This window comes from Toxorhynchites rutilus, chromosome 1 (genome assembly GCF_029784135.1).
Source record: "Toxorhynchites rutilus septentrionalis strain SRP chromosome 1, ASM2978413v1, whole genome shotgun sequence".
Lineage (NCBI taxonomy): Eukaryota > Metazoa > Arthropoda > Insecta > Diptera > Culicidae > Toxorhynchites > Toxorhynchites rutilus.
The window spans coordinates 187,084,995-187,103,759 of record NC_073744.1 but is presented as its reverse complement, the minus strand read 5'-3'; the positions used below and the strand labels follow the sequence as shown (position 1 = coordinate 187,103,759).

At 42.6% G+C, this 18,765-nt stretch overlaps 1 protein-coding gene across 2 annotated transcripts in view; it reads left to right on the top strand.

Moving 5' to 3' along the window:
- The window catches only part of LOC129770110 (uncharacterized), a 161,800-nt gene extending 150,673 nt beyond the window's left edge, over nt 1-11,127 (top strand). For both annotated transcript variants that reach the window (XM_055772757.1, XM_055772749.1), the window contains exons 5-7: nt 2,468-4,288; nt 9,624-10,358; nt 10,423-11,127. In XM_055772757.1, coding sequence (XP_055628732.1) covers nt 2,468-4,288; nt 9,624-10,358; nt 10,423-10,842 — 2,976 coding nt within the window. In that variant the 3' untranslated portion in view covers nt 10,843-11,127. The remainder of the gene's footprint in view (nt 1-2,467; nt 4,289-9,623; nt 10,359-10,422) is intronic.
- The last annotated feature ends 7,638 nt before the right edge of the window (nt 11,128-18,765 follow it).

The window sequence follows — 18,765 nt, the reverse complement described above, 5'->3', positions numbered from 1 at the left end:
CGAAGTTCTGCTTCTTCGTAGTGTTGACGTTCCTCAAAATCTTTCTCTTCTTGCAGTCTCAATAGCTGAATTTGGAACAAGAAACTTAGAAAAGAGCTTGAATAAGTTCCTTTAACTGACTTTAACCTTTAACTGACGAGACAAAGATTTTCTGTTTTCGTTGGTCATTAGATGAACTCGACTGAAAAATATGTTCTGGCTTCTTCGACAGCACAGGATCAGACGGCTTCTGCGACGTCGATGAATCACAAGATGAACAAACAGCTGTTGTTGCTGTGGTTTGCTGAACCGATGTAGAAGGTTTCTATTCCTGCTTCTGGTGTTGATTGATTCTTCAGAGTTGACGTAGTTTGCTGGATCAATGTTGCGGTTTTAGTTGTTTCCAAGGCGCTTGTATAAATGTATAACAGGTGAAGCAACATCATCACTTCAATAAGAAGGGGATTACGGTTTGTGGAGCGGGGGTTATTTGTTTTGTTATTGCTAGGATACGCCATTTTTGCATTTTCACATGTGAGAGTAGTGGATGAACTGGATGAGGATGAAATTCTACAAAATCATCCCTTCGGCGAAAGCCGAACATATTTAGTAGGCATTGTTCGAATACGCGTCGTGGCAGTTTGTAGAGAGCCGCCGGCAGCTGTTTGTAAACAATACCGACAGCAATTCCAATATGGCTGAAAGCGCATTTCATATGATTCTTTCACCTGGTATATATCAGGGGTTAGACATCAATTGAATATAGGCTACCCAAAATCAAAATCAATATGGCGTCATTTGTTTATCAACATATCATTTACGAGTATTAAAATCGAAAAATGCGCTGCTTTATTCTAGCTGCATGAGCGATTTTCATATTTCGGTTCCACATGGAGGTGTTCACATTTAACATGGAGTTTAAAGTTAGCCACTATTCGACTATATAACCGGACCGAGATGTAAACAACAGTAATTGATAGAACCAAAATGTCAGTGAACCGCAGCAATATTGGGTACACTGGCAATATGAGGGATTTGACGTTTTAGCCGTACCCCTGGTATATATAGAGGCGCCTTGGTTGTTACAGCTCCAGCTATGGTTGACAACTTCATCCGATAGTCCAACACAATCGTAGTGGGGCCATCTGTTGCACTGGTCACATTGTGCCATATCATTAATCAGTTATCATTCACAGGAGCGCTTTGCTCGTTGTTGTCTAATAGCAAGGTAATTACAGTTCCAAGGTGGGCTTCTTCTTCTTCTCTTCTTCTTCAATGGCACTAACGTTCCTAGAGGAACTTCGCCGTCTCAACGTAGTATTACTTGCGTCATTTTTATTAGTACTTATTTGAGATTTCTATGCCAAATAACACGCCTTGAATGCATTCTGAGTGGCAAGCTCTAGAATACGCGTGATCACAGTGCAAGTCGGAGGAAATTTCTTTGACGAAAAATTCCCCCGACCAGAACGGGAATCGAACCCGAACACCCGGCATGTTAGTTATGACGCTAACCAATCGGTCAAGGGAGCACCTGTACCTTCCAAGGTGGGCGCGCTTTCCTAATAAGGTAGGCCAACATTCCATGTTTTCCGGAGCTTGCCCTTCATAATCACCAAAATTTTTCTATTGGGCGAAGTTCTGGTGAGTTTGGCGGATTTGCTTCCCATCGTTGGCTTCGTACCACTCTATCATCCATTTCGCATAATGGCACAATGCGAGATCCGGCCAAAACAGTGTGTCACCTTCATGGAACCGGAGGAAGGGCAGCAGGCACTCCTGCAGGCATTTTTCTTTATATATTTGGTCGTTAATTTTGCCGCGCCCTCAGATCGCCTGCCACAATTTGTCGACCTTCTTCTTTCTGAACTTCTCCGGAACATCCAGGCAGGACTTGTCGACGAAAAACTCCAGGCCGGGGATCTGCTTGGCGACTTTTTTTTTAATCTACGTCTCGTCGTCTATCACGATGTATTTCGGCTGCACCAACCACTTCCGGTACAGCTTACTAGCGAAGGATTTGGCCACCGTATTCTGCTTATCGGTTTGGTTAGGCGCCCTCCTTACATGAAATCCGGCCCTTTTGAAGTAATCCCTCTTCTTTTTGCCTTCACGGGATCGGTCGTCTTGGTTTTTCTTCCACTGCCAGCTCGCCGCTGGGTCATCTGGATCTTCTTGAACGATTTTACCTCACCGGACTCGGTCGAATGGTCGATTTCCAACTGTTTCGCGATCCTCCTGTGGGACCCGCCTGGATTTTTCACGACCGCGCCCATAATTTTTCATCGAAGCACTTCTTGGAAGCCATCTCGATAACCACTCGATTGTGACGAAATTTTGCTCATGTAAACATTATACTCTAAACTTGTTCACCCAAAATTTCATCAGTTTTTGCCAATACAATAAAAGGTTATACACAAAAGAAAGTGTTGCAATTTTTTCGAGTACAATCTTTAACACTGGAATAAATTAATGCTTTCTTTTTCAGCGCGAAGAAGACCTCATCGAAAAGCAGCGCATAATCGCGTACTCACCGTTACGAAAAACCAATTCCGACGCGTCATCTACTCTGCCATCGTCGGACAGTAACAGCAACAATCCGGCGCGGAAGCTTCGACTGTTCAAAACCCGTGCCGAAACCAAGAAGAATCACAACATAACCAAACTCCCGGAAGCCTCGGATGCCAAGTATTCTGCCAAAAACGGACCCATACAACATCCCTCTCCAAGCAATGGGCCAACCGGCAACAGTAGCAACAGCAGCAGCAATACATATAAACCCAGAAGTCAGGTACGGAAGGACCCTGACTTCGACACCGGCACTTTGGACAAACCCAGCAAATCCCGGCTGAATCCAACGTCATTTTTCCGACGGGAAAAAACCTTCGACCTTGGTGTCCTCGAACGAGACCGGACGCAACGTGACAGCGCCGTTAACCATGTGCCAAATAGCAAGCCGACCATGTCGCCTCCGATTTCGCGACGAAAATCTATTGTCAAAACTCTGCTGGAGAAAGATCAAGCTCAACAACAAGCCCAACAACAGCAAGCACGAATTGCAGCCGTGGAACCCAAAGTCAAATCAAGGAGACAGGACGAAAAACAGAAACCCCCGACCGCTGCCATGACCGACTTCCAAAAAGAGCTCCAGCTGGCGACACGGAGGAAAACCCCCCTACCGAGCGCGAGCAGCATCAAGCCAACCCCACAACAAACCGCCAGCAAGACTTCCAGCAACGCACGCAAAATATCGGAGACGAAGCAGACAATCAAGATTGAACCATCCAAGGGTAGCCTGGTGATTTCCATGGAACCGAAAGACAACAACACAGAGCGCGAGAATGGTTGTGTCAGTCCACCACCACCGCCGCCACCGCTTCCGAAAACCAGCTTCTACTTCGGAATGTCCGCACCAAGCGATTCCCTCCGAAGGGAACCTAAAATTTCGCCGAATCTTCTAGCCAAGGCTAAGATGATCGAGACCTGTCGGCTCAATTCGGAGCGCGATAACTCAGATGACGAGCAACCGCCCCATATGATGCGCTCGAACCGCAACGAAGTCGGCCATGAAGAGTCGGAAATGGATAGAACACAGCTGGATGCCATCGACCGCTTCGCGGCAAGTCTAATGAATGGGACGAAGTTTGCCTCGGGATCGGATTCAGCAGCCTCCTCAGACGTGGATATGCGCACCAATTCGGGTGACGTGAACTCCGAACATCATGAAATTTCACTCAAGCTCCGTCCAACGTTGCCCCGGAAGCAGTTCGAGATTCCGCGCTTCAGCCCAGCCGCAGCGTGGCGATTGCTTACAACCGAGGATGATTTCGGGCGGGACTCCACCGAACTGTTCCCATTTGCGGAGAAGAAACAGCTGATGCGTGCATTGGATGGGGTCGAGGCTGCTGAGGATAGAATCGAGCGCATCTACCGCGAACCAATCCCGGGACTGCAGGACAACAAAAGTGGAGACAGTGGAATATCGGGCGACGCTGGACTCCCGGATATTGGGGAAGCACCGATGTTGGGCTCCAGCAAGGAACGTGATTCACCGGAAAGCTCCCCGGTAGATGAGAGCCCGAGCAACGTGTGGTCTTCGAATGCGATCCGGTTGACACCCTGGACACCCCAGCAGGATCTCGAGGACGATGATGACACCACCGGTAGCAGTGACAATCGACAGTTAATCGAGGACGGTCCACTGAGTAACGGAACGAACGACTTCTCCACCAAAGGGCATCTGTTTAGTTTGTCTCTTCCGCGAGAGAATCATCTATCGATATACACCGGCTCTGGTAGCGGCGATAAGGTAAGTGGCACCTCGCAACTCAGTGTTTGTGTGATAATGCTTGCACCATCGTACAAATAAGGTTCCCGTTTTACCTGTGCATACAATACAATACTTTGATTTTGTTTGCATGCACCTAAGCTATAATTCCTATCATAATAGGCCGCGGGTAAAATAAGCCGATTTCCTTAGTTTGACAGCTGTACCATGACAAAGTGGCAGCGTATTCGTGATTTGTCCAACGCGCATATGTCGCCAAAAGACATTTCAATCGCCGGGGTTCGATAGGTTCGAGGGTTATCGCTGCCATCAAAAGGAAGATTCGAGCGAATACAGTGCGTTCAATGAGAAAGTGGCGAAGGAACACGGGATCAGTGACTTTACGGCATGGATGATCGTTGAGGAATATTGCGGGCGAAGTCGAGGGCACGGAAAAATATGTTAGGGGTCAATAGTTTTTTGCCGCTGTGCTACAGCTTTGGCTTTACCACACTCCCGTATCTACACAGCTTCGCTGGATCAAGGGATTTTTGCTGACGTGTGGAAGCACTACTTCCAATTTAAGTGCGCTACACATACAGCGTGCCGTCACCGTCCCGTCAACTATTCTCTTGAACTTATTTTGCCGACGTCGTAGTTGCCGTTGCTGGTGTATGTGAAGGCGACCATAGGATTTTCATGGGAGAATATTTAACATTTCATTCGTTTACGTTGACCTTACGGTGACAGGATGTTGTATGTGTAGCGCACTTTATTGTCTTCAAAAAAGGTGACAAGTGTATCGTGACCAGGGTTGCCAATATTTTTCGAAAAACAGGACGCGATAGCTGCCCTCACCTCATTGTCCGAGAGGTAATGATTACCCTTAAGGTCTCTCTTAAGTAGAGGAAAAAAAATCGAGGAGTTGTATCCGAGATACGACCGCTTAAGATGTAGCACTACGCAATCTTTTTTTTTTTTAATTTTTTGGCTTATCATTTCGAAAAGTGTTTTTTATTTAAATAGAGTACTAATTTGATACACACTTCTGTGTATTAATTTTCATTCATAATTTTAATTTAAAAAACGTGTTCATTCTACCTGAAAATAATGGAAGCTTTAAGGATTTAACTGTTTGACTGAATCGAGAATTAAAAACTGGAAAAGTTCAGTAATATGAAACGCAACCCTGACAAGGAGTGTGAAAGGGGACCTCGTTTATCAAACTACATGGCAAAACTGGAGCAAAATCTGATTGAAAGAAACAGTAGTCAATAATAGCATTAAAGAATTAGGCGATTATCCATATACACAAATATCCATATACCGATGGCTTGAAGCAACTAAATATACACACAGTGAATAATTTGGTCGCGTCCACATGTGACATGTGCTGACGCAAAACGAGAAAGAACAAGCGATATTCATTGCTTTAAATACAGAACGATACTGAAAGTTTGCCTTCCTTCCTTGCTTGAGACTTTAAACTTCTTCAGTTCATTCGTCTCTAACCTTCAAAAAGGCCCTTGGAATACTTTACTTAATCCATAATATTACTTCTCCATCCCCATTGCCTTGAGAAAGGCATTCGATCCCTCGCCGTCCAGCTCACCCAGCAACGATGTTCAGTCGATTTTTCTACGAAGAATGAAAGTTTACCTCAGCGAGATCCACTGTTTATACTCTAGGTAAATATTCCCCTTCGTTCTTCTTCTTTTCCTTTTGACGTAGGACTACGTCTAACCGGAAGATATAGGGGGTGAAATGGAAATCTAGGCACTGAACAAGTAGAAAAAAATGCAAGATTTGGAACGCTTATAACTCGAGCATTTCTCAATAGATCGCAAAGGTTTTTGCATCAATTGATAGGAAATATATCTACGCATCTATCATAATGAATAACATTTCATTTTTCTTGAGATAAATAATTGAATAATTGTGAAATATCAAGCATTGTCAAAATGCACTATGTGCCCATTTTTGATTGGTCCATTTTGTGCTCCTCAAATCGTACCGACCAAAACGGGCAACCAGAGCAGCAGCGAAATAGAATGAAGCACGATTGGAAAGGAAAAAGAAAAAAAATGAACGAAACATTGGTCGCAGTCTCACACATGCGTAATTCTCGAGCCAGCCAGTCAGTTTAAAAATCCTCGCTCCGCTGCAGTAACGATCATTCTTTGTGTGGACACCGACTGGACAACATCGTTGCTGGACGAGCTGGACGGCGAGGGATCGAGTGCCTTTCTCAAGGCAAGAGGGTGGAGGTGGTAGCGTTGGAGTAGAGTAGCGTAGAGTTTTCAAAGGGCCTTTCTCAAGGCTAGAGACGAATGAACTGCAAAAGTTTAAAGTCTCTATAATACAATACCTTCCTTCCTTCCGTAACGATCATTCTCATTCAAACCGTACATCACATCGGTTCGCATCACAACACATCAACAAACCAACCCAAGCAACCATGTCTGGACATGGCAAAGGAGGAAAAGTGAAGGGAAAGGCAAAATCCCGCTCGAACCGTGTTGGTCTGGAGTTCCTCGCAAGGGTAGCTAGGCCGAGCGCGTTAGTACCAGTGCACCAGTCCACCTAGCCGGCGTTATATAGTTTCGGCCGCCGAAGTGATCGAGTTAGCTGGCAAAGCTGCTCGTGACGAAAAGAAAACCCGCATTCGGAACAGAACACATTCGGTTCGGTGGACATCAAGACAACAGGCAGTTGCAGCGAGTGGCGAGTGGCAAACGCAATCGCAAAACGGCAGCTGGTAGCAGAAGAAAAAAGTTTGTTCTTTATACAATCTGCTTTGATGGCAAATCCAGAACAAGGCGGCATCGAGGGCGTTCGAAATGGTTTTTTTCAAAACCACGCTGTGGCGAGTGGTAAACGCAATCGCTAAACAGGAAGGTTTAGCCGAACAAGATGGGGATATCGAATGATAGCAAAACAATAAACTCTTTAGATTAAAGATAATTTTGTGATCTTGAAAAGGACCTTTTTTAGCCTGCATGTGAATCCAACGAGCGAACAAATCGTAATGAATGTATTTTTTTGCGATCGCTGCCTTTTAACGCTCTTTCGTTCGTCTCGTTGGACTCGCCCCTTTGGCTGAGTCTGCCGATTTGTCTCTATCCTGTGAGCGTGTACCGCTAGAGTACAAAAGGCACGGATCCGCTGAAAAATATATCTTTCTCTTCCAAACCGTAAATCAGTGTGGTTGTATGGCATCGTTCCACATCACATCGCATCAACGGATTGGTGCCGGAGCACCAGTATACCTAATAGCGGTTATAGAATTTCGGCCGCCTGAGTGCTCAAGTTGGCTTGCAAAGCTGCTCACAACAATAAGAAAACCCACCTAAAGAACAGAGCACATTCGGTTCGGTGGCAACAACTAGTTTCAGCGAGTGGCAAACGCAATCGCAAAACGGCAGCAGGTAGAAGTAGGAAAAAGTTTGTTTATACAGACTGCTTTGGTGGCAAAACCAGCCACCGTAAAATACGGCGCTTTTCAGGGCCATTAAACCTTTCAAAGAAGGGTTATTAAAAGTTTTTCACAATACCAATGCATTCTAAAGTGACATAATATGACATACAATATAAACTGATTTATTTTATTTATGCTTGTTCTTGAACTTATTGGTGGTTGGGGTCTTTTAAATTGATCATTCAGTTTTCACAAACCCATGCATGGTTTCCGAATTGAAAGTGGCTTCAAATTACAACACATTGTATGCAGGATGGCATTAACGAATTCTCTCGGTAGCAAGAGCTGCTTTCTTTGGTTGATAACTGATGTTGAAATTGACTGACGTTACATCTGCATTGTATAGAAAATTAACTAAGGAGCAACATGATGAGCTATGTATTTCCTGCTGCTCTGTTCTTATTTCAAAGGACTTTAATCCGAAGGTCATCCGTCCCTGTATTTACTGTTGGTTTTTCAGAACGCTTATAGCTCGTTTTTTCTCGACAGATCGTAGAGTTCGTCTCCAAAATCTCAGTTCTTTTTTATTTTTATTTACTTTGTTTGCGGAGACTACAAATCTACAATTCATTCGTCTCCGAAACACGGAAACAGTTTAAGGTACGGTAATGTGCTCAATAGTGAAATATATGATAGTGAATGAGCTGATGACCACCTATGCATCCCCTATCACAGCCATCATTTTGATTGTACGATATGTGCATACGCCGAAAGATGCCCGGCGTTGAACATTTAATAAGTACAAAGCCTTCGGAAAAAAATCGAGAATAAACTATAAGACAGTGAGAAAAAAATGAGAAAGTTTGTAAAATAAAAACGCAAAAACACAACACCAAAGGTTCTTTTCAGAACCCCCAACATGTTCATAAAGAGTAAACAGTAAACTAATCCATTTTTCAGGTAGATACGTAGGTATTCACGTAGGAGAAGAAAATAAAACAATATATTTAAAATATATATTTAGCAAAAGCTGTCCCTTTGTATAGTCCTACGTCACTCCGGTTATGTCCCCGACATTACCCACCCGTCTTTTTTTCACGGAGTTTAAATCTTACGACTTCCCTTTCGTTGCTCGTCGATAAGTTGCTCGATATTGACAGATCTGTTCGGGAAAGTACGCAAATGGACAGAACAAATGTATGGGCGAATGGGAATGTTTCCAATTTTCATCAATTTAAGCCATATACAGACTTTGGGATTGTAATGTATAGCATATCAAACAAATCTTAGGGAATTTCCGATTCGTTTGGTATGTGAATCGCCAAAATCCATTCGCGGCAAAAATAGTTACTAACGTTTACTTTATTTCATAAAAACGTGACCTGTTTTCTGATTTGACACCCTTAATGAAAGACGTAGTACTATGTCAAAAACTATCCGGTCCGCACTTGAATTATATTTAATATTCCATTCTTTTTTCGAAGCAATTCGCGTTTACGGAGATACACTGTCGACATTTATTAAAGCTTGAATTTGACGAGAAAGATAGATACTCTATCAGATTAGAACACGAGATCAAAACACGTAGCCTTAACTCTTACTTAACCATTTCTCTAAACATTTTCTGCTTTTTTCATAAAAACTCATCATTATACTATAAAATTATTATTCGATACAGTTTCTGTTCAGGCCATATATTCCGTCATTCATCGCGCGTACGCTTTATAGAACTCCAATCGTGACGGTGGAGAATCAAATTTGGGAATCCTGAAAAGAGGCCGTTATTGCAGCAAGTGGAAGCTCGATCGATAGCCAACATAGGTTTAGACTCTCATAAACATGGTGCTTTTGAATAAATTTTAGATTTTTTTTTAAGATCTTGACATTGTTCAATGGTGCAAACATTATCACGCAAACGGTAAACTCACAAACATTCCAAATTTCTAATTGTTTGCCTAGGTTGAGAAGCACATGTTCAACAGCCTACAGAAGCTGCGCAAGTCCGTCTCGGATGCCTTCACCACCGACGCGGACGTAAGTCCCTTGGAAAGCGGAGATAATTGGTTCCTCTCGCGGCTCGAATCCACAGCGTCGATCACCAACAACGCGTACGAAAAGCGACAGCTGAGTCCAACCGCACCAAAACACGCACCCCCGGAGGCTCCGTCCAGCGGTACAAAGAACGACGACTCCCAACCAGCGAAACCTTCAAAACACTCCGCCATTGGGTACCTCGTCAGCGGCAAGCATATGATGTATCTCCCGAAGGAACCCACCAGGATAATCACCAACGGAAAGAACGATCAGAACAATAACAACGTGCCAGACGTAACGCCCACCGTGAAGTCATCCAACGCGGCATCGGAAAAACGCAAAGAGGACAAGGAGAACATGCAGGATCCGATTCGCGATGAAGGGGAAAACTTCCCGGTGAAGATTTCCCACCGAAAGAACCACCGCTTCACCTTCCAGAGCACGATCCGACAGATCGAGAAAAGACGCGTGGCAGAGAAGCTGTCGCGGGAGGCCGAAATAAAGGAAGCTATGCGGTTGAGTGAGCTGGAAGCGATGCGTCGCGTCGAGGAGGAATTCCAGAAGAAGCGAGCCCGCGAGAAAGCTTCCATCAGGCACCAGTTGCGGCTGTTCTCGATGGAGGAAACCGATCAACCGTACGATGGCAACGACGAGGAAGAGGTATGCTATATCCGACCAATCTATTTTCATTGAATTATAAACGTTTTTCTTTGTTCTTTTGGAGGTTATGGATTCGAACAGACGCGCTGAACAGGAGAGTGGTTCGCCCCATCAAACCAAAACCAATGGGATGTACCGAAAGAAGGAATCAACCTTGGAGCGGTCGACACTTTTGGGTGGGCAATCGCGTCGCCTCAGCCAGTCGCGAGGCTTCCAAGGAGCAACGACGTCACTGGAACGAAAGTTTTCCTCGGGAAGCGCCCCGGGAAATTATAACCATAATGACCACTTGCAACTCCAGCAGCTGCAGCTGCCGCAGGAAGAGGATTTCAACAGCGATGACAACATGAACCACCACATCAACGACGATGACGATGACGATGAAGATAGCAGCTTGAGTTACATCGACACCCGGACACCGTACATATCGCGGATCATCCAGGCCAAGAGCAGCAAAAGCTACAGCAACGGCTTGAAGAAGTGATCGATCGGAGAGTACGCAACGAAACCGCAACGAACTGCCATCTAGTCATCAAGGAGTGTTATTTTTCTAGAACCAATTTTTTTTCGGGATGCGTTGGGATCCCTCGTTGAATCCAATTTGCAACATATTTTTTCATTCATCAATCCACGATGCCACCTTTGGCCGGATCTAAGCATTGATTAGTTGGAAATTTTATATCGAATATCTATAAAGTACGAGTTTGTTTCTACATTTCTTCCTAACATCAACCTGCATGTTATTTAGTGTATAAGGACAACTAACCCCCGGAGAGAAAACGTTGAATACATTTTTCAGTTCTTTTATCTGGGCAGTGCACCTGCAAGGATTTGTTGAGATGACTTCCCTCCATGTTCTTTCCCATAAACAATAGAACAAATCAAGTGGTGTTTCGCACAGAAAATTTCCCATTTGCTCAATCAGACGTTAGAAAACTGTTTTACGAACTCATGAAGCTTGAAGCTCGACGAAAAATGAGTTAATTTGCTGCGATACTTCAAAGGCAAAAGATTATAAAAAGCTGGCCATGACACGCGATATCATCTCTAGATGTTTATGTTTGTGTGTATCATTTGTTCGTGTTTGGAATGAACATTGAACACAAACGAAAAGCATCTTCGTGTACAACAAAAACATGGAATTTGAACATCGTGTACACCTGTGTAAGTGTTTTTCGGAAAACTGCTGCTCAACGGTGTTTCGTAGAGACTCCTTACGCTGGAAGTCACGCACAATCAAATTTCGGATCTGTGTTGAGATTTGTTTTCCACCCATTTTCCGGGAGCATCCTCAGCGCCAAAAACACGTCACGACGCACGAAAAGTTGGCTAAACAGCTACAAATATTTTGTTAGTGTAAGTAACAACCAGGGTTGCCAATAGTATTTTTCAAAAAAAACTGGAAGATTACTTTTTAGAAAACTGGATCCTGTGAAACCATTTTATTTTACGAAGATCGGGTTTGATTTACCTGAAATGTTTTTGTCACCCATTCCAATGCTTGATAAATGAAATTTCTTTCAAAGCTTCGTGCAGTATTTATATGCAGTTCATAAAATGGCGAAATAAACCAATAAGTAATCATGTCATTTGAGCAGATCAAAATGACGTTTCCCACCACTCGAGCATTACTTTTAAACAATATTTGAGAACCTTTTTTCTATTTTTTTTTTACATTCCATTAGTTAATTTATTAGGCTCATTAGCATTTTAGCTGATACAGAGCCGGGTTTTAATCGTGTACATGTACATATGTTTATCTCTATATATATAAAAATGTTCTGTTCGTTTGTGTACGCGTCAAAAACTCGAAAAGTACGGAACCAATTAGACTCAAAGTTGTACACAATATACAATCCACTTCAAGGAGTGTTGTTACGGTATAAAAAATTGGAAAAATGGAAGAAAAATGATTTTATATTTGACCAGAGTGCGTTTCTGAAATTGAGCTTCTAATGAAAATCGACTGTTCAGTAATGAATATGTGTTCTATGTGATGGAAACATCTTTTTTCCACGTGTTTGACAAAATCATGAACTGAGATTGTGTTTCGAAGTGATTCAAAATTTATCGATTTCCCTCATCAATCTCTATTTCTATATATATAAAAATGTTCTGTTCGTTTGTGTACGCGTCAAAAACTCGAAAAGTACTGAACAGTCTTCCGAAAAACACTTACACATGTCCACGCGATGTGAAAATTCCATGTTTTTGTTTGAATTCGAACATGATTCTCGCTAGTGTTGAGTGTCTATCCCAACACGAACAATGATACACAAACATAGACATGTGAAAACAAACACGATGTTTATAATTCAAGAACATCATGTACAAACATATCACCCGATGTCGCAGTATTCATTGCTTTCGTTTCGTTTCTTTTCATACACGGAAAGAAATTATTCATCCCAAAACATTTCTTCGTAGAATACTTTTTCACAGAAACGAACTTGAAATTTAGTTCGCATTTCAAAAATTGCACGAACTAAGAGGCTATAATCATTCCACGCCGACAGCTTCGAGAAGTCGCACGCGCTTTGTGTACGTCCCGTTAGTGTGATCGGATACCGTTAGTGAAGCTATTTTTTCCCGCATTAGTGTCGCGCGTTAACTAAATACAGTGTTCGCGATAGCAGTGAAGAAAAGTTCACTCCAGCCAAAATTGGCAAAGCGTCTGGCTTTTGGTTTTCACCATATCATCGCCATTACTATCGGCATCAGACATCGGTGGTCAATCCCACACAGTGTGAAAGCGTGAAGAAGCACTTTTTGGTGGCGGTAGTGTTCGATTGCCATCTCACTTGCGCGGAGCGCCCAGCACGCAATCAACCGTGCGTCAAGTTCAACTGCACCGGTGGGTGCGTTTAGGTATTTAAGAGTAAATAATGTTTAAGATTTAAAAAAATATTGTATTTTTTAACTGCCGCATAATCATGGCAGAAGGGGAAAGAGAGTTTCCTAATATGGAAACCTCTAACTCCGAAAGTAATACCACTTTAGTTGTGCAAACGGCGGCAGGAAAATCGCTAAAGCGAAATACCACTTCGGAAGAAGAGTCATCCCACCTCAAAAAACCCCCCTCGAAAAAACTCGCAACCCTCTCCTCTCAATCCCCTGAACCATCCACTTTAACTCAACCCCCGATCTCGCATCCCTCATCTGTTGCTTCCGATCCCCCTCAACCATCCACCTCCTCTCCCCCCTCTATCGTCGCCGTTTCCGCTCAACCATCGACCTCGTCTTCCTCCTCCGCTGTCTCCGCTCCCCGTGTCAAGATCTATCCGGAAGATGCATCTGGAAATGGCTCATGGGTTGTTTTCTTCCGGCCGAAACCAAACGGGAAACCGCTCAATGTAATTCAGATCATGAAAAATCTGTCAAAAAATTATTCCTCCGTGGTTGAAATTTGTAAAGTTAGACCGAACAAACTACGTGTTGTCGTGGCTGATCGGAAGCAAGCTAACGAGATTGTTGTCGACAACCGGTTCATACTAGAATATCGCGCATATGTGCCCTGCCATATCGTAGAAATTTCGGGGGTGATTACAGAAACGGGTCTGACGAGTGAATTAATAAAACAGGGAGATGGCAGATTTAAAAAGCTTCCTTTGACAAAAGTTAAAATTTTGGACTGTCATCAATTAGGAAAAGTGTTCCAGGAAGAGGGAAAAACAAAATTCACGCCGTCCGACTCGTTTCGAGTAACTTTTGCTGGTTCCGCCCTCCCTGACTACGTTATGGTGGACAAATTGAGGCTTCCAGTACGACTCTTCGTGCCAAAGCCCATGACTTGCAACAAATGCAAATCAGTTGGTCATACAGCAGATTATTGCGCCAACAAGGAGCGCTGTGCCACTTGCGGAGAGCAACATGTTGGGAAATCCTGCAGTGCGACTGAGCATAAGTGTCCATATTGCGGGGGATCCCCACATGAGCTCTCAGCTTGTGAAACTTATAAGAGTCGCTGGGAGAAACAGAAGCGCTCTTTGAAGGAACGCTCAAAGCGCACTTTTGCGGAAATTTTAAAGGGCGCTTCACCACTAGCTCTAGAACAACAACCAATCAACACACATAATGTCTTCGCCACGTTGCCAGTTGACGAAATGGAAGCGGACACAGCTAGCGGGGACACACCGTTTATTTCCAAAGGGAATCCCCGGCGCAAAAATGTGACCACTCCCAAAATTCAAGCACAAGTCCCTCCGGTGATAGCCCCTGTTAGCTTGCATAAAAAACCGAGTGCAACGGATAAGCAAAATCAGGTTCCTCCTAGCTTCCGTGGGAATAGTTCACCTTCGAATGACCCAGCACTTGAGGGGACATCAAAAACCCCAAATGTCCCTGTTTATCCGTCCAGTTCAACTTCCCAATCGGGATTTATAAAATTGACTGACATTTTGGATCAAATCTTCAAGTGTTTTAATGTTTCCGACTCCATCAGAACCCTTGTCATCTCAATGCTTCCAGTATTAAAGACAATTTTACAGCAATTGATGCAAACATGGCCCCTCCTTGCAATGATTATCTCTCTTGATGTCTAATTTAGATAGAGAGGTCGGAGATATCACTGTTTTTCAGTGGAATTGTCGTAGTCTTATCCCTAAACTGGATACACTCAAATTTTTAATTCATACTTCAATTGTGATGTTTTTGCTCTGTCCGAAACATGGCTTTCTTCGCGAGATGATCTCTCTTTCCACGATTTTAATATTATACGCTTGGACCGTGATGACAGATACGGAGGGGTGCTATTGGGGATCAATAAGTGCCACTCATTTTTTCGAATTGACCTTCCACCTATTGGAGGGATCGAAGCTGTTGCTTGTCATGCAAACATCAGAGGCAAAAACCTCTGTATTGTCAGCTTGTATTGGCCTCCGAGAGCTGCGGTTAGCCGCAAGCAACTTGTTGACATGTGCTCACTCCTTCCTGAGCCACGATTAATCTTGGGAGACTTCAACTCTCACGGAACTGCCTGGGGGGAACCGTACGACGACAATCGTTCATCGTTGATATATGACCTTTGTAACAGCTTCAATATGACCGTTTTGAACACTGGGGAAACAACACGTGTACCTAAACCTCCTGCTAAACCAAGTGCTCTTGACCTCTCGCTTTGCTCGAATTCACTATCGTTAGATTGCAAGTGGAATGTAATCCAGGACCCCAACGGTAGTGATCACTTGCCAATCAAAATTTCCATCACCAATGGGTCAAATTCTTCTGAATCTATAAACATGGCATATGACCTCACAAGACACATTGACTGGAATAAATATTCGGACGCGGTTGCTCTAGCCATCAATGCCAGAGATGGTTTACCTCCATTGGAGGAGTATAACTTCCTTTCTCGTTTGATTCATGATAGCGCAGTTCGCGCTCAAACGAAACCCATCTCAGGTTCCACCATTCGCCGGAGGCCTCCCAATCCATGGTGGGATAGCCAGTGTTCCAAGCTTTATCAGGATAAATCGAATGCATTTAAAGCTTTTCGGAAACGTGGAACCCCTGAAAATTTTCAAACGTATTTAGACCTTGAGAATCAGTTCAAAAATTTGATCAAAGGGAAAAAACGTGCTTATTGGCGAAATTTCGTGGGTGGTTTGTCACGAGAAACGTCAATGAAAAAATTATGGAAAGTGGCTCGAAACATGAGAAATCGTTCTTCAACGAATGAAAGCGAAGAATATTCACATCGGTGGATTTTTAATTTTGCACGGAAGGTTTGTCCTGATTCCGCTCCAGTGCAAAAAAAAGACGGGTGGGTAATGTCGGGGACATAACCGGAGTGACGTAGGACTATACAAAGGGAACAGCTTTTGTTAAATATATATTTAAATATATTGTTTTATTTTCTTATCCTACGTAAATACCTACCTATCTACCTGAAAAATGGATTAGTTTACTGTTTACTCTTTATGAATATGTTGATGGTTCTGAAAAGAACCTTTGGTGTTGTGTTTTTGTTATCACTCGATATTCCCATCTTGTTCGGTTAAACCTTCCTGTTTAGCTATTGCGTTTGCCACTCGCCACAGCTTTCACAGTTGGAAAATTTCTTCCCATCCAGCTTTGTGACATGTTGTACAGTAAATTACATTCAATGCGACGTGCCGAAGCGCCACTCAGTGTCGCATTGGAGGCGATTTTAACCTGTAATTGAACATTTGCGATGACAGTGGTACAGTGTCGACTTTCAATGTGGGGTCATAATTTGGATCTCTATGTTTACAAAAATGTCCAACTAAATAAGTCACATTACATGCCCGTCCAATTAGCTAAATGTCGAACTAATTGTAAATTACTGTTCTTTCAATCTGGAAACAATGTAAGAATTGGTGAAAATTGAATAATCAGGAAAGTCCCCAACTATCAATAAGCTCAGAACAACTGCCAAATTCACATACTCATCAGATCCTGGCAAACAAATTATGAAAAAATCAATTTGTGTTTTATTATTATTTTGGATAATGTTTTAGAAAGCATTGAACTGTATTTCCTAAACTCTTTTTTGGAAGGTTTAATGGCCCTGAAAAGCGCCTTGTTTTATGGAATGGTTCCAATTTAGAAAACTTTGTACTCGTGATTTTGAAAAAAACCATTTCGAACGCCCTCGATGCCGCCTTGTTCTGGATTTGCCACCAAAGCAGTTTGTATAAAGAACAAACTTTTTTCTTCTGCTACCTGCTGCCGTTTTGCGATTGCGTTTGCCATTCGCCACTCACTGCAACTGTCTGTTGTTGTCTTGATGTCCACCGAACTGAATGTGTTTTGTTCTGAATGCGGTTTTTCTAGGTGGACTGGTGCACTGGTACTAACGCGCTCGGCCTAGCTACCCTTGCGGAGAACTCCAGATCAACACGGTTCGAGCGGGATTTTGCCTTTCCCTTCACTTTTCCTCCTTTACCATGTCCAGACATGGCTGCTTGGGTTGGTTTGTTGATGTGTTGTGATGCGAACCGATGTGGTGTACGGTTTGAATGAGAGTGATCGTTACGGAAGGAAGGAAGGTCTTGAATTATAGAGACTTTAAACTTTTGCAGTTCATTCGTCTCTAGCCTTGAGAAAGGCCCTTTGAAAACTCTGCTCTACTCTATTACTCTACTCCAGCGCTACCACCTCCGCCCTCTTGCCTTGAGAAAGGCACTCGATCCCTCGCCGTCCAGCTCGTCCAGCAACGATGTTGTCCAGTCGGTGTCCACACAAAGAATGATCGTTACGGCAGCGGAGCGGGGATTTTTAAGCTGATTGGCTGGCTCGGGAATTACGCATGTGTGAGACTGCGACCAATGTTTCGTTCATTTTTTTCTTTTTCCTTTCCAATCGTGCTTCATTTTATTTCGCTGCTGCTCTGGTTGCCCGTTTTGGTCGGTACGATTTGAGGAGTACGAAATGGACCAATCAAAAATGGGCACATAGTGCATTTTGACAATGCTTGATATTTCACAATTATTCAATTATTTATCTCAAGAAAAATGAAATGTTATTCGTTATGATAGATGCGTAGATATATTTCCTATCAATTGATGCAAAAACCTTTGCGATCTATTGAGAAATGCTCGAGTTATAAGCGTTCCAAATCTTGCATTTTTTCCTACTTGTTCAGTGCCTAGATTTCCATTTCACCCCCTATATCTTCCGGTTAGACGTAGTCCTACGTCAAAAATGAATTTTTGTTTTTGTTATTATTGATTGAGTTTGTTTTTCATAGTTTTCTCGGTTAAAGATAGGAGCGCTATATTTTTTTATATTTTTTTTGAAAAGCTGAGGATTATTTACCTAACATATCTCGATATCAGAGATGCTATAATTATCGTTTTTAACTTATAATTTTGTAAATTTAACATGTTTTAAGTCTTCGATCAATATTCCTATGTGACTAAACTAGACCTATGCGACTAGAATACAAATGATTTTTCGAACCACCGGTTAACTTTGAAAAATCATATCTAAAAAACGAAAAAATAGCATTTCTGATGTCGAGATATGTTATGTAAAAAATTCTCAGCTTTCAAGAAAAAATATAAAAAATATAGCGCCTTCTTGTCCAAAGTAATAAAAAAATAAAAAACGACTACAATCAATAATTACTAAAATATAATTATTTTTTTCGCAAGTTAAATATTTTTCAATAAAAGGCTAGGTCATTAGTTTCACATTTATATGTCGATCATCTAAATCGGTTCAGTGATTCAAAAGTTATTAATTTTCATTTGTCATTTTTGGGAAAAAGAGGAAAAAATGATTTTTCGGACCACCCTAAAATGGAAATGGACACCCTAATGAAAAAATAAAAAATACGGGTCTAATGTTTTGCGATAAAGAAATTAGCACTTTTGACGAAAATCTGAGAACCACTATATCGGTTTTGCATGGAATGGCTGTATATATACCCGGCAAATGTTGT